General features: G+C 40.1%; 1 protein-coding gene across 2 annotated transcripts in view; it reads right to left on the bottom strand.

The window, feature by feature from the left end:
- ADAMTS3 (ADAM metallopeptidase with thrombospondin type 1 motif 3) overlaps positions 1–16,407 on the bottom strand; it is a 237,137-nt gene extending 220,730 nt beyond the window's left edge. For both annotated transcript variants that reach the window (XM_084889724.1, XM_084889723.1), the window contains exons 1-2: positions 16,215–16,407; positions 14,821–14,848 (exon numbers count right to left, since the gene is read on the bottom strand). In XM_084889724.1, the coding sequence (XP_084745850.1) occupies positions 14,821–14,848; positions 16,215–16,283 (97 nt within the window). In that variant the 5' untranslated portion in view covers positions 16,284–16,407. The remainder of the gene's footprint in view (positions 1–14,820; positions 14,849–16,214) is intronic.
- Positions 16,408–16,812: the final 405 nt, after the last annotated feature.

Here is a 16,812-nt window from a genome sequence, read left to right as displayed (position 1 = left end):
ATCATAATTAAAATGCCAAAAGTTAAAGACAAAAAGAGAATTTTAACACATTGCGCACCAGTAGTTTCATTGCTAGCTTTACCCAGTGGCCAGATAAGTTTCTACTGAATGAGTACAAAAATGTTTTACAAAGTATCATACTTTTAAAAATATATTAGCTTGTAAGAACATGTAATAAATAACTTCAAAATGCAGCCGAAACTGGTTTGGCTCAGTGGATAGAGCGTCGGTCTACAGACTGAAGGGTCCCTGGTTCGATTCCGGTCAAGGGCATGTACATTGGTTGCGGGCACTTCCCCAGTGGAGGGTGTGCAAGAGGCAGCTGGCTGATGTTTCTCTCTCATCGACGTTTCTAGCTCTCTATCCCTCTCCCTTCATCTCTGTAAAATATCAATAAAATATATTAAAAAAATAAAAATAAAAATAAATAACTTCAAAATGCAATAGGTATTTAATTTTAAGGGATGCCTTTAACATTTATGTAAAACACTGTGTAATATGAAAACATGAGAATGCTTGTGATCTGCTCACATGTGTTAAAAGCAGAAAGAGAAAAGCAATTACCTACAAGGGAGTTCCCATAAGACACTAAATATTCAAAGTGATGAAAAACAAGGACCTATAATCAAGATTACTCTATCCAACAAGGCTATCATTTAGAATTGAGGAAAAGAGAAAGAGCTTCCCAGACAAGAAAAAGATAAAGGACTTCATCACCACCAGAACAGTAATATAAGAAATGTTAAAGGGACTTCTTTAAGAAGAAAAAATTTAAAATATAAAATATGAATGACAATAACTACATACCTAGCAATAATTATTTTAAATGTAAGTAAATACTCCAAACAAAATTCACAGGATAACTGAATGGATAAGAAAATAAGACCATTACATAAGTTGTCTATACAAGACTCACTTCAGATCAAAAGATAACACATACTGAAAGTAAATGGGTGGGAAAGATATTTCATGAAAATGGAAACAACAGCAAAAAAAAAAAAAAAAAAAACAACCTAGGATATTAATATCTATATCAGAAGAAACAGACTCTAAATAATCAAAGGCTATAAAAGACACAAAAAGGACCCAGCAATTCTGCTTCTGGTTATTTATAAAAAATAAAAAAATAAAAAAATAAAAAATAAAAAAAATAAAAAAAGCTAATATACAAATTCAAAAAGATATGCATTCATATGTTTCTTGCAGCATTAATTATAATAGCCAAAATATAGAATTATTCTATTTCCACCAATGGAAGAATGGATAAAGAAGTAATAGTGCATATATACAATGAAGTGTGACTCAGCCATACAAAAGAATGAAATCTTGCCCTTTGTAACATGAATGGGCCTAAAGGATATTTATTGTATTAAGTGAAATAAGTCAGAAAGAAAAAGAGAAAGATCTATAATTTTACTTATATATGGAGTCTAAAAACCAAAATAAATGAAAAATACAAATAAAAACAAACTCATAGTTACAGAGAACATTCTGATGGTTTGCAGATTGGAGGGACGTTGGGAAATGGGTGAAATGGGGAAAGGGATTAAGAAGTACAAATTGGTAGTTACAAAACAGTCACAGGGATGTAAAGTATGGCATAGGTAATATAGACAATAATACTGTATTAACTGTGTATGGTGTCAGATGGTACTAGATTTATCAAGGTGCAAACTTCATAAGTTATATAAATGCCTGAACACTATGTTGTACCTCTGACACTAACAGAATATTGCATGTTAACTGTAATTTAAAAAAAAATACACTTTAAAGAGTTTAATTAATTAATTAATTAATTTTTAGAGAGAGAAAGGGAGAAGGAGAAAGAGAAACATCAATATGAAAGTGAAACATTGGTAGGCTGACTCTTGCATGCCCTCCACTATAGATCGAGCCTACAACCCAGGCATGTGCCCTGGTATTGAACCAACAATCTTTTGGTGCACAGGATAATGTCCAACCAACAGAGCCACATCAGCCAGGGCAAAAATATATATTTTTTAAATAAATAAACAATAAAATGTCTATGTTCTACCACTTATTACCTTTCTGATTTTAGTCACAAGACTTTTATGTCAGTACTCATCTGTAAAAATGAGAGGAATAGTATGTAATTCATAGGATTGTTGTAAAAATTAAATGGCCTAATCCAAAATGCTAAGAACTGTTTGGCACATAGTAAGTGTTATAAATGTTAAGTGTTAATATTACTGTTATTTCTCTGAATAGTTTCCCTAGTTCATCATTACTTCAGGATAAAATAGATTCAGAAAATTGATATACTTATATATTTTTCATGTTAGATCTAAATACTGCTTGAAAGGCCATTAATCAAATCCTCTCACTTTACAAGTAAGAAAGTGAAACTTAAAAAATAGGTAACTTAAGCAAACCAAAAAACTTTCATATTTAAGGACCTCTGCACTGTCCCTAAGTTCTTTTCACCATATCTCTCATATTAACCTATCAAGACATTCTAACACACTCATCAGACCCAGCTAAATCATGCCTGCCTTCACAGTTCTGCTCTACTGTATCACCCAGGGGGAAGGAACTGCTGCTTTCTCTTTATCTATGCCAGTGGTCAGCAAACTCATCAGTCAACAGAGCCAAATATCAACAGTACAACGATTGAAATTTCTTTTGAGAGCCAAGTTTTTAAACTTAAACTATACAGGTAGGTACATTGTTATTAACTTAATTAGGGTACTCCTAAGCTGGCCTTTTGCAAAAACTCAAGGGGTCAAAGAGCCTCATATGGCTCCAGAGCTACAGTTTGCCAACCACTATCTATGCAAATTCAACCCAGCCCCCAGGGCCTATATCTCAAGCTCCATCTTTTCTAAAAAAAATCTTCCCAGCTGGCTTGTCCAGAATACAGCCCTCCTGGTCTGAGCTCCCTAGCTCTCCCTGTCATGCACTGTTTGCATAAAAGTTATAAAAATCTCTACAGAAGAAAAGTTACAGGCTTACGTCTTGTCCTTAGAGAGATTTTAAGCTCTTTGGGGCAGACATGTGGCATCTTAACTGTAGTGTTCCAGTGTACATGAGTCTTTGGGAGGAAGAAAAAAAATCAATGATTATTTTTGGAAGTGGGAATTCTTGGGAGGGAGTGCTCTCACAGTCTGACACTGCAGTCCATGCTTTGAGATCCTCTTAACTCCTTCACACATTCAGTCACCTATGCTCAAAACTGAGGACATGCTGTATGGTATCTTTCTAAGTCTGCTGTAGAATGATACACAGATATTTCCTAGGGAGACTGGATGTCCCTAGGGCATTTCCAAGACCTCACCGTGGAATAGTAAAAAATCAAAAATGCTCAGCAGCCGAAACTGGTTTGGCTCAGTGGATAGAGCGTCTGCCTGCGGACTGAAAGGTCCCAGGTTCCATTCCGGTCAAGGGCATGTACCTTGGTTGCAGGCACATCCCCAATAGGGGGTGTGCAAGAGGCAGCTGATTGATGTTTGTCTCTCATCGATGTTTCTAGCTCTCTATCCCTCTCTCTTCCTCTCTGTAAAAAAATCAATAAAATATATTTTTTTAAAGAAAAATTAAAATTAAAAAACTCTAAAAAAAAAAAAAAGTGCTCAGCTTTATAATCTACACTGCTAGGAGCTGGAGTGACTGCAGTACAAAGCTCCCATATATCACAGCAAGTCTTAGCTGATCTAATTAAGACCAAAGCACCCCAGGCACACAGATTATTGGAATAATGTGACTGAGGTAATGCGGCTTTAACCCAAGGCAAGGAAGGAGGGATGGTAAGATGGTTGAACACCACAGGTCTGGAGTCAGAAAGCACCGTGTTGCATTCTGGTTGGTTTCAAGCTGATAAATTCTTTGGCATCCTGAAAGCAAATTAATGAAAATCAAGGCTCAGAGAGTTTATTTGTAAATTGGGAATAATAATGGGAATTCAGTGAAGTAAGGTTTGCCCTTAAGAACATTTCAATAAATCAGAAATTAGCTGATCTTATATCGCCATCACCATCATCCTCTAACTCGAGCTACAGAAGAAAGAAGTCAGTTTCAGATTCCCTCCATGACCCAGCACCCCTTGGGGGCCTCTCTCCCCAATATACCCTACCCCACCTTGTGTTTCTGAGGCGGTTCGAAGAGACCTTAAGCTCCACATCCAGGGCCTGACGTCCAGGATGATGTCACAACCCAGGCTCCATTATCCAACCCAGAGACTGGGATTCTCTCCCAAGAATCGGCTGATTGCTCTATTATAAAAAGGCAGTTCACACAGGCAATTATCAGGTATAAATTGTCAGCAGGCAACAATCTGGCCACAAGAATGAAATCAAGTAAGTATTTTCAAGATCTGCTAAAGAAGTAGCTCCAACAACAATATTTCCAAATCCCGAGCCAAAGGAAAGAGAATGACTTTCATCAGAACTGACAGGAGGCAGCTGCTCCAGGAAAGATGCGAATCCGGTGAAAAGTGGACCTTAAAAAGTACGACACACGCCAAAGGGTTTGCCGAAGCTGTAAACACCATCGGAGGAGGAGACACATCTTCTCTCAAAGGCAATTAAAAATTAATTGTGACACATGCTGAACTTATGAACAGGGCCAAATTCCTTGTCCTCACTTTATCTCCTCTGGGCAGGGAAACTTTGATGTCTTTTATTTTAGTTGCAAACCCATTTTCATAGTCCAAGAGTTTTTATCAAGTTATTTGAGGAAAAAATGAAAATATGTTGGGGGTGGGGGTGGGGAGGTTCTTCTTACTTATTAAGAAAGAACAAGTAGTTGTACACTTAAAAATTCTTCTCATTTTTTTAACTGGCTTTTTCATAAATATTTGTTGCAATTGCACAATATTTATGTCCATGAGAGTCATTTAGGAAAGAACAGCACATTCTTTACCGTTCCTCAGGACATGAAATCAGGTAAGAGTTTTTTTAAGGAAAATTAAAAAAAAAAAAAAGAAAGAAAAAGCCTAAAGAAAATGTTATTTAAACAAAAACAAAACACATCCGAGTTTTCCTTTTTTGCTACCTCTTAATATAATCAAATAATCGATAGCAGAATAAGTAGAAGAGAATTATTTTTGTGAGGCCCAAATGCCAAAATTTTAACATTCCAATCTTAGTTTTAAAAGCACTTCTCCTGGCTGTACTTATCATCATTGCAAGTTTTGCAGACTCGAGAGCTATATTGGGCATTCTAAAAATTAGTATTTCTCACACATCTTACAATTTGTTGTTAGATAATACTTTTAAAGGCTAATTTAATATGAGTCTAGAATTTAAGACCAGGAAAAATCAGCATCCATCTCCAGGGCCAAAGGCTGGGGAAAATATGACAGATAAGAAATGTGGGATAGCATTTTTAAAGACTTTCACTGAAACATTACTTGTGATAATTATATTTTCCAAATCTAAGACACTCTGGCTCATGGTTTAACAAAAGTATGAGAAACTGGAATAGTCCACAAGGCCACTGGTTTAGTGTCCTGTCACTGCTATAACATATGGCCACAAACTTGGTGGCTTAAAACAGCATGCATTTGTTATGCTACAGTTCTAGGAGATACCAAGTCTGAAATCAGCCACACGGGGCTAAAATCAAGGTGTCAGCAGGGCTGTATTTCTTCCAGAAGCTCTAGGAGTGATCCGTTTCCTTGACGTTTTCAACTCCCAGAGGCTGCCTTGCATTTCCTGGCTCATGGACCCTTTCCTCCATCTTCAACATCCACCCATCTTTTTTATGCTATCATCTTTCTTCCAACTATCTCTTCTGTTTATAAGTGCTGCCCCTTTGGATAATCCAGGATAATCTCTGTATATTAAGATCAATTGATTAGCAACCTTAATTCCACTGCAAACTTAATTCCTCTTTGCCATATAACACAACATATTCACAGGTTCCAAGGATTCAGAAGTGGACATTTTTAGAGCCATTATTCTGCCTACTGCAGCCCCCAGTTCCCTTGCAATGTGTTGGGAAGTCCTCACATCTGTAGCACTAGCATCCGTGCCACACTCCGTGCCAATTTTCCCTCAGGTGAGCCATCCCACACTCCACACTTAGTCCCTATAAGTCAAGGGCAAAATATCTCAACTGAGGCCAATCAGAACACTGCATTCCTGACCTCAGTGAATAGTTCAAGGATAAGCTTATGACTCAAGCTAGATAGCCAATAAAAACCCTACGCAGAATTTTCCTGGAGCTGTCAAAAAAGCAGTGTGCTGTCTAGTGGGGTGTCTGCCTACCTTTCGGTAGAATGATAGCCTGGAGATGCTGATGACAGTATTTGGCACTATTTGGGAGGTAAGGTGGAGGAGAGGGGGGTGCAGACACTAAAATCTTAGAGAGATAAAGCAAATAGGAAAAATGATAAAGGAGAGAGGGATAGAGTAAAGGAGGAAGAGAGAGAGATTGAAAGATTAAGACACAGATTCCAGAGGTTATTCTGAGCTCTCAGATCCAGCTATAGCAGACTTTGATTACCTGATCAATTTTTTTTTCCTTAACCAGAGTCAACTCAGTTCCTGTTACTTGCATTCAAAGGAGTCATAATTAATATAAGAATTTTCTCTCAATGAAATGGAAAAAAGAAGTTTCAATAAATATGATGAGAAAAAGAGAAAGAATTGTGTCTGGTATACACAATTTAGGTGGGGTGGAATTATCCTACCTAATAAAAGACTGATATGCAAATTAACCATCACTCCACTATACCCACAAGCCAAGCACACCAGCCATACCCACCAATCAGGAGTGAGTATGCAAATTTACCCCAACCAAGATGGCTGCAGCCACAGAAAACAGGAGGGAGGCTTGGGTTTCCCCAGCGATGGAGAAAGCCAAGCTTTCCACACACCCTGGGCAGCAAAAGCCTCCACTCCAGGCTACAAAGTTTCAATTATAGAAGATAAATCTCAACAAAAGTGGCGACAGCCACAGAGCTGGAAAGAGCAGGAGGCTAGGGTTGCCCCCGGCAATGGAGGAAGCCAAGCTTCCCACACACCCTGGCCAGCCCAGGCCTCTGCTTAAGGCTACAAAGTTTCAATTTAGAAGATAAATAAATTCCAATAGAAACTGCTTTAAGCAGGAGGCTTGGCTTCGCTCCGGTCTACAAAGTTTCAATTGTAAAAGATAAATAAAATTCTAGATACCAGAGCCTCTGCTTAAGTCATGGGGGGGCATGGCCTGCCTGCAAACCACCATAGGCCCCTCGCCCAAGCCACCTCATACCCCAAGGGAACCCCCACCCTGATCTGGGACACTCTTCAGGGCAAACCAGCTGGCCCCCACCCATGCACCAGGCCTCTATCCTATCTAATAAAAGAGTAATATGCAGATTGACCATCAATCCAACACACAAGATGGCTGCCCCAATGTGGGCAAAGATCCTGCCCCCATGTGGACACAAGATGGCCTCCACAAGATGGCTGGCAGGGGAGGGCAGTTAGGAGGAACCAGGCCTGCAAGGAAGAGCAGTTGTGGATGATCAGGCCAGCAGGGGAGGGCATTTGGGAGAGACCAGGACTGCAAGGGAGGGCAGTTGTGGACAATCAAGCCTGCAGGGGAGGGCAATTAGGGTTGACTAGGCCGACAAAGAAGGAAAGTTGGAGGCAACCAGGTCTACAGGGAAGGGCAGTTGGGGGGGACTCAGACCCACAGGGGAGGGCAGTTAGGGGTGACCAGGCCTATAGGGGAGGGCAGAGAGGGGTGATCAGGTCTGCAGGGAAGGGCAGTTAGGGGCAAACAAGCTTGCAGGGGAGCAGTTAAGCATCAATCAGGCTGGCATGGGAATAATTAGGGGTGATCAGGCTGGCAGACAGAAGCAGTTAGGGGTGATCAGGAAGGCAAGCAGGCAAGCAGTTGGGAGCTAGCAGCCCTGGATTGTGAGAGGGATGTCTAACTGCCCGTTTAGACCCGATAAGATTTAAATGAGCAGTTGGACATCCCTCAAGGGGTCCCAGATTGGAAAGGGTGGAGGCTGGGCTGAGGGACAACTCCCCCCATGCATGAATTTTGTGCACTGGTCCTCTAGTCTATATAATAAAAGCCTAAGCAACCATTTTAACAGAACAACCACCAGGGGGGGCAGATACTCAATGCAGAAGCTGCCCCCTGGTAGTCAGTGTGCTTCCACAGGAGTGTGCTGCTCAGCCAGAAGCCAGGCTCGCAACGAGCAGGAGGGTGGTAAGGAGTAAGGGGTCCCAGACTGTGAGAGGGATGTCTGCCTACCAGCAGTTGGACATCCCCCAAAGGGTCCCAGACTGAGAAAGGGTACAGACTGGGCTGAGGGACATGTGCTCCCAACCCCCTGGTGCATGAGTTTCGTGCACCGGGCCTCCAGTTTGAAATAGCTATTTTTGTACCACTCCTTACTCAACTCCCTCCCTCTCCTGCTATATCCCTATGAATGAAGCATCACCTCATTATCAGCTTAAAGATAACACATGGAAATAGAACTCTCGAAGATCTGCCATATGGTGAGCTGAGTGGATGGATAGTTTACAAGTCCATTGCACAGAAAAGTCATTTCTGGAAACTCATGGTGCCAAACAGAACTTGTCAAAAATGTAGGCGTTAGAATGATGTGGTTCTCCTTGAGTAAAATTTAAAAAACAAAAAAACAAAAAGACTAAGACATACTACTAATAATAACTATTATTATACAATAGTTTGCTTTCCATGAATCAGAATTGTATGAGCTAAAAAAAAAAAAAAAAAAAAAAAAAGAATTGTATGAGCTAAGCAGCAGTAGTATGCATATGTTACATACAAAGAAGTGAAGCTTTGAGAGGTTAAAGTCACCAGCAGGAAAGTTTGATGAGTCAGGATTTTAAACCACATTGTGAAGAGTCTGTACCCTGACCATCTGATGGAGGAAAGGAGATGAATGTTAATAGAAACTCTACTGGATATACTGGTTAGATTTAAGATTGAGGCATGGACTCTACATGTAAATGAGAGAAGTTTTTAGATATAAAGACACAGAATTCAAATCACGTGAATAATAATTTCAACCATTCTTTTCATTTTTGTGTGCATATGTGCATATGAAAAGATATATACTATATATATATGAAAATTGCAGGAAATGTAATTTAATATCTAAGACCACAATATTTGTAGATTTAATCCTATTTACTTTCTATAAGGTTTCCTAAATATTTTCTTTGTTTTATCAGTCACTTCAAGAATAACATAGACTATTTCATGTTGCTCACAATTTGTTCTAAATTCCAAAAAGATTCATCATGCTGAATTTGTGGCAATCATTTTTATAAACAGGAGACTGACATTTTACCACAAAATATCTCCTAGGGATTTACAGTTAGTCAGCAAAGTCATGTAAACGTATTTGGAAAATTAGGATGGATCAATTACATGTGGGAACAGAGATTCCAAAGCTAGACTCTCTTCCCACGCTTTCCTATCTATTCTAAAGAGTATACAACTCTCAAATTCTATCCCATGATGTGGATGAATCTTGTCATAATACAAATAAAATAACAAAACTTTTTGTAATATAATTACCCATATTTTGGTTACCTGATAATGAGAAAAAATGATTAATTCATTCCATCTTTCAGAGATTATATAACCAAATATTTAAAAATCATATTCAAATGTCAAGAAGAATGGAGACAAAACAAATTTAGAATTAATATATTTTTTTTAAGTCAACACTTTCCTAGTATATTGCTAGTGGGAGTTCAGGTCACACAAACTTTTTCTAAAGCCATTTGTTAAAATGTATCATGTTAACTTGGCTTTACTTGGTCATCAACTTCTAAGTCTCTCTCCTAAAGTAGTCATTTGAGAAGCAGGAAATTACCTACATACAATACAGTGGAACAATATTCATTATGAGAAAAACGAATAAATTAGGAAAACAATACATAAATTCAATTTTTTTAGTACAAGGGGACTAAAATGATGTTTACAAGGAGTTTTTAATAATAGGGAAAATTATACTAAAATATTAAACAAAACAAAAACAGGTATACAAACACACAATCTGTGTATTAAAGGAAGACTGAATATCAATATGCTAAGTTGTAATAATAGTTTCTTATTTGGGATGACTATCAAAAATCTGGAAAATGCAAGAAAAATTAAAGAAGACGATTATAATGGGCACATGCAAAACTTCTATAATCAGAGCAAAAACTGATGAATTAAAAGGATAATTGTCCACATTTTATAAAAATAGAAGTAGCACAGCTTAGGAGTAAAACATTAGAGAGAGGGTTCCTAAAATTCTGATAATAGCAAGCATTAGATTTTTCATCTACGTTATCATTGTCAATATGGTATAACCAGTCAACATGGTATAACCAAGCTCCTCATATTTAATTCATTCATGATTTTACCAGACAATTTGGGATTGTCCCTAATTGATTTCCAAGGTAATTTGGGTTGGCTGCCCACAAGTAAAGACTTTTTACAGATAATCATTTTGGAAGCAGAGGTGACCTTGGGGATTTCTTAACATTTCTGAGTAATATCCTGATTATTGGGTAAGATGACTAGGGCAAGAAGTGAAAACATGTGGAAGAAATACTTCAGATAAACAACAATAATATGTTACTGGTGATAGATAACATGCTGCCTTTATTAATATCCTCATATTAGAAACTTAACGCAGTAACATTAACCATTATGATGCTCATTGGAGGAGTAGAAGCTAAATTAGTCAAGTGAAGTGCATGATCTTTAACTACAAAGAAGAATGTCTTGGGTAGCTAAAAGTCTAAATGTTACAAAGGATGAGTGTAACCCTTCTTTAAACCACACCTTTTATACTGCTGCTGGAAAACTGGATCGATACATTTTAATCTTAGTTTATTTTATTTCCCCTAAAGCCAGCAACAGGACAAATGATCCCAGGTAGACTTTTGTACGAAATGAGTAGGCATTTAAAACCTGCATGCAATTCAATTCAATTTGCCAAATACTTATGAGGCACAAAAAGTGCCTAAAAACCAGTAAGGCTCGGTCCCTGAACTTTGTGGGGTATAGAGAGGTCTCAAGAAACCTTGACAACACTGAGTTGTATCACCATGGTCACCATCCTCACTTTCTAACTGAACCTGAAGAGGGACAGAGAACAAGCATACTTAAGAAATTTCAGAACACAGGTACGTCCCAATGTGATAATACCGTTTGCTAGATCATTCATTGAATAATAAATATTTGGTACCAAGCCCTGTGTTACTGGGGACACAGCAGTCATTGAGACAAAGTCTTTGCTCTCATGAAGTCTAGAGTAGAGGGAATGCTTACTATATGCCAAGAATGAGGTAAAGGGATTCACACTAATCCTTGAAAACCAAATAAGTATCTGCAAATGATTAAAATTTATTTCTCAGTAAATTTATTATAAGTGCATGATTAGCAACTTTATTTTGATAAGAATGACGTGCAATTGAATTCGAAGTTGGGAAGCAGAAAGAGGACACAGAAAGATGAACATGCCCCATTGCAAGAGATGGGGAGGGGGAAGGAAGACAGCTTTAACACCAAAGCCTCACAATGATTTTTCCTCTAAAGATGCGCAGGTAGCTGAAACCAGTTTGGCTCAGTGGATAGAGCATCGGTCTGTGGACTGGAGGGTCCCAGATTCGATTCCGCTCAAGGGCATATACATTGGTTACAGGCACATCCCCGGTGGAGGGTGTGCAGGAAGCAGCTGGTGGATGTTTCTCTCTCATCGATGTTTCTAGCTCTCTATCCCTCTCCCTTCCTCTCTGTGAAAAATCAATAAAATATTTTTTTTTAAAAAGATGCCCAGGTAAGCTTAAAGAAGCAAAAGACTTCATGCTTATAAAGCGAAAGACTCAGAATTCTTTTTCAGATGCTCCAGAAGTACGTTTATTTTCTAAGCCACATGTGTCACAGAATCAGCCTTCCTGCCCACAATTACCCTAGGCTTCCTACCAAGGCCATATTCTGCGTCAGAAATGAAAGAGCACCCTGATATGCCACAGAAGTATGTTAGTGACTCATGAAACACAATTACACACATACACACAGTGCATACACATTCACATATGCATGTATGAATGTATATGATTATACAGAGGTGTAGTTGAGTATATATGGGTGTAAATAGGTAGGTAGGTATTTCTTCTCTGGTTGACAAAGAAGCAGAGAATGTGGGTCACAGTTCAAAATCTATTTTCCCCTTTTACTCTAGAGTGAATCATACTTGCCCATATAAAAAGAGGGCATTTTCCCACAGAGTGGAGAGAAAAAGAAAGGAGCAATAGCCAGTATGACACACTACATAGGTGATATATCTATACATATTCTAACCTGCCCCCATGACAAACTGCCTTCTTTCTACCTAAATAAGCTCCTTTCTAGTCCATAGCCTTGAAGCATATCAGATTTTTTTAACTGGTTTCCTAAGCCAGATATTTATGATTCCACTTAAGCAAGCACACACAATAAAATCTGGCAAAATAACTGTCCTGTTGAAAGTCAAGACATTGGTTACCCTTCACACAGTGATGGTGCTATGAATATGGCACAAGCACTAGTAATGTTCTTATTGGTCCAGGTGCATGGAGTGTTACCTTCATGAAGAATCAGCAAAATATATACTTATGTTCACTATCCTGCATAAATAAAAATATTTTTCAAACTTGGCTTCCTAATAATTTACAGCTTGTCATTAATTTACATTGCTCTCTTTCTGAGACATTAAATTATCCAGAAATTATTCAGAGCCATGGTATTTTCTCTAGCCAGTTTGTACAGCAGCAAATATAAATTGATTAATTCTACAAACCTTATGTTGTATAACTGATCAAATAGCATCTCTGGGTCATTTTATAAGATCACTTTTAAATCAATTATTGGAAAAAAAGTTAATTATATGTAGAGGTGTGCATTTTATCAAACCTCCATATTAGCAAATGCTTTCTGCATGGGAACAAGAAAGAATTACCTCATTATTGTACATAACATTTTAAAATAACCTTTTAAATCCCTCTTAAGAGCTACATAAATTATAACCCCAAACCAAATGATAGCTACACTTGTTATCACAAGACCTGAGTCCAAATGTATTTTTATCGTCACTGAACTTGAAAATAATGATAATAAAAGAAATCCCAAAAAATTGAGGATCTTGGAAGGAAGTAAATATCCAGCAACACAACCTAAGAGTGACCCTCCTCTCTTTTAACAGGATACTCATCTCCTTCCTACCAAAATTAAGCACACCTGTACTACTTTCTTCCCTGCAGGCAAGGGCTACCAAAGTAATTTATATCAACCAAAGGACTGGTCCAAAGTCTAACCCAAGTGTCTTACATGACAGCATATTGATTCTATCTGAAAATGAAATGAAAGCCATATACTTTTTCCCTTCGGTTGAATGGGTAATCTTAAAAGAGCTTTTGAATTTACATAGTAAAAAGTTGGGATGTTTCAGTAATCAAGTGTCTAAGTAATAAAACTAAAAGTTTTCTTTTCCCTGCTTGTTTGAGGATTGTTGTGTGTTGTTGTATTTGTGTTTTTTTTTAATCCTTCTTTAAAAAGATATAGATTGATGGCTGAGTGCTTTGAACCACAAATGACAGATGTCCCTTCATAGACACGTGGTTTGAAATTCAGTTCTCAGTCACTCTCCTCTCCTCTGTCCCGCTCTTTCTGTGGATGTTACTCTTGAGGAAGAGTCCCAACAATGCTAAGCACTTGGAAGAAAGGCTGGTATACGGCTACATATAAATATACAGCTACCCTGGGGCTGGATCTTGGGGTCCTCCCCATTAGTATACAAGTGTAGAATCCCTCCAGCTCTCCATCATGCACCACAGCAGGTAACTGTGTAGCCTGTCAAGCTTCATTTTCTCTGAGTCTAAAATAGGCACCATGGTGTCCATCATTTATAGTGTGGTTTCGAGAATTAGATGACATCATGTACACAACGCAATTAACACCGCCTGGCACATAGTACATGGTCAATGGCTTGTAACCCTGCTTACAGCAATAAAACTTTTCGTCGAAAAGATGACTTTACAGTATCACTTGACAAATACAGAATTTACATGGACTAGTAGTGCTCAGCCAAAAAGAAAAATTATCTTTTAAAGTAACCCAAGTTAAGTGTGTATAAAAAGGCTTTGACTGGAGCCTGGCTCCTTGCCAGATGACTTTCAGCCTCTGGATTCAGAACAAATATATTATTATAAACAGTTCCAAAAAAGATCATGGACTTGTGGAGTGACCTGTTCAAGTCACACTCTCTGAGCCTCAGTCTCCTCACCCATAAAATGGGAACCATTCCCACATCATCAGTGAGGTTTTAGATGTTATTTGCAAAAGACCTAATAGTATCTTGCACTTTTGTAGGTAATCATTTTACAGCATACGAAATAAAAGAAGTCACTGGAGGGTTTATTCAGAGCTGGAAAAAAATTTAAGAGAAAAATTTCCATCCTTCAGTACTTCATTTTTCCCTTCTTTGTAACATTCTTACACTTTGCCTTCTGCTCTAATCAGCTGTGTCCCTCTTAAGGCTACACAGGTTTATTTGATTTGATTTATCTCAATCTCTTCTTCCAGCCCTACAAAAACCTACCAGGGGCTTATCCAAAGACAGTAATAAAATGCTTGAGAAATCCAACTGCAGGAGAATTTTTTACCATAACTCAGCTTGAGGAAAGTGGGATTCTCCTCCGGAAAGAGGGAGAGAAGAACAGAAATGTTCCCGGACTATAAATTATTATTTTTTCTAACCACAGGAGAAATTGCAGAAACAATATTTTGCTTGGCTTACTTCATTTCCTACTTTCTACTAAGATAAGAATGACATCTGAGAACAAGGCTTACCTATTTGCACCATTTCTTCATTACCAGCCTGGAAAGGAGGGGGGAGAGTAAGAAAAAGAAACAGTTACTGGGTTTCATCTTATCACCTCATGCGTTTTATTTCTACCATTAATGCTTTTCAGGAGCTAGCTTAATCAGGAGATGCCAGAGACCGGCATTGGTGCCTCCAGGCTACACCTGGGTTTGTAGAAGGTTCCTGTGCCCTGAGTAAGAGCCAATTCAGTAACAATTCGGGGCAGGAGAATTGTTTGCCGTTTGCCCGTTTTAATTTTAACTGGGCATTTATGAGATCAGCAAAATTAAACAGTGACACTCACTGTTCTTTTCTGAAAACTCCAGCTACTGGGTCAGGATTAGAAAAGAGGGTGTAATATATATTATACGAGTGTAAAGAAGCCTAACAAGGGGGCCTGGTTTATCGGACTGGAGGTCAAGAATGAGCAATTTCATACTTTTTTTTACCCTATGTTCAGACCAGGCAAACCAGAGAAGCTTAAACAAAACAAAACAAAAAAAAAACCAAAAAACTCACAGAAGTGTTCTGCACCCCCAAACCCTACCAGCCCTGGGAGGATGTGAATTTACTACAAACAGCTTGGCTCGCCCAGCCCAGCCTGAGCCTTCAGGACTCTTTGGAGAGCATCGGGCTTCACCTTGAGTCTCCAAAGGGTGGGGGCTGGGCCAAAAAGAAACAGAGCTGCACTCAGCTTTCCAGAGGAGGAGCCGGGCCGAGGGGGAGGGGAGGGCGGCGGCGGGCGCCTCCAGCCTCTCTGCCCAGGAAAACGCAGGGCAGGAAACGTCCCAGCCCCCGCTTAGCAACTGTCAAACCCCAGCCCCGCCGCCGCAGTCCTCCCAGGACACGTGTCTGCTGGATGGCTCCCTGGCCGGCCCAAGGACTTCCTGAAACCCCCGCTTCTGTCTGCCCGAAAAAAGAGCTGTGAGTCAGTGAGAAGAGAAATCCCCGCGAACCCGACTCCCGGCGGCAGCAGCCGGAGCGCTGGGACCCTGGACCCCCCGCGTCCAGAACTTCATTCAAGCGCCCCGACCGCCCTCCGCGGAAGGGGAAACCCAGACAGATGGCCCCGGCGGGGATGCGAATGGGCTGCAGTTTGCAACCAGGAATGGTTAGGAATGCCGCAAAGCTGGGGAGCCCCAGGTGGAACCAGCCCGGGCTCCCCCCGCCATCCAACCCCCGCCTCCCGCTCCCGCACCCCCGAACGCCCGGCGCGCAGCACCCAGCCCTCCGAGCACCGCTCCTGGAGGCACCAGATAACGGGGAAAAGTGGGAGGGGAGGAGAGAAGAGGAGGGGAAAGAGGAGAGGAACTTTTTTCGGGAAAAGGTTGGGTTTGAGGTTTCTTTTTTTTTTTTTTTCTTTTTTTTTTTTTCCACTTACTTGTCCATCAGCTGAAGTCCTAACCTGTACCAGAGCGGCTGCTACCAACCAAAGTGACAGGAGAACCATCACGAGTCGAGTTGACTGTTCAACTACTGGGCAAAGCCAATGCCCGGAGCATACACCCCAAAATAAGTTTCTTTAAAAAAAAAAAAAAAATTAAGGGGGGGGCGGGAGAGATTTAAAAAAAAAAAAAAAAAGCAGAATATAAAAATAAAATAAAATAAAAACCTGATCTTCTGTGCTTTGCTTCAATGCAAATGAAATCTGAGCTCTGAGGCCGGCCCCCCTTTTGCTCTGCAGGCTTTCCCCTTCACCTTCTCACCCCGTCCTCCCCGGCAGCGCGCAGAGCGAGAAGGTGCTGCGCGCCCGCACGGGCTGCGCCTGGAGAGGGGGAAGGGACGGGGGGCTTCCAACTAGCTCTGCCCAGCTCTCCCTAGCACCATGGACCCCCACGGTGAGCGCTCCGAGAATGCTTGGGTCCCCCCCTCCGGAGCACAGCAGGGGGAAGGATGAGCGAGAGAGAGCCCGGCGAGCGGGAGCGGGAGAAAGAGGCAGGGAGAGGGCGCCTCCGCCGCGCACAGAGGTGGGGCGGGAG

This window comes from Pipistrellus hanaki (assembly GCF_964339955.1).
Source record: "Pipistrellus hanaki genome assembly, chromosome: 1".
In the NCBI taxonomy this organism is placed as follows: Eukaryota; Metazoa; Chordata; class Mammalia; order Chiroptera; family Vespertilionidae; genus Pipistrellus; species Pipistrellus hanaki.
The sequence above is the reverse complement of the archived record's forward strand: the minus strand, read 5'-3'. Positions and strand labels throughout refer to the sequence as shown.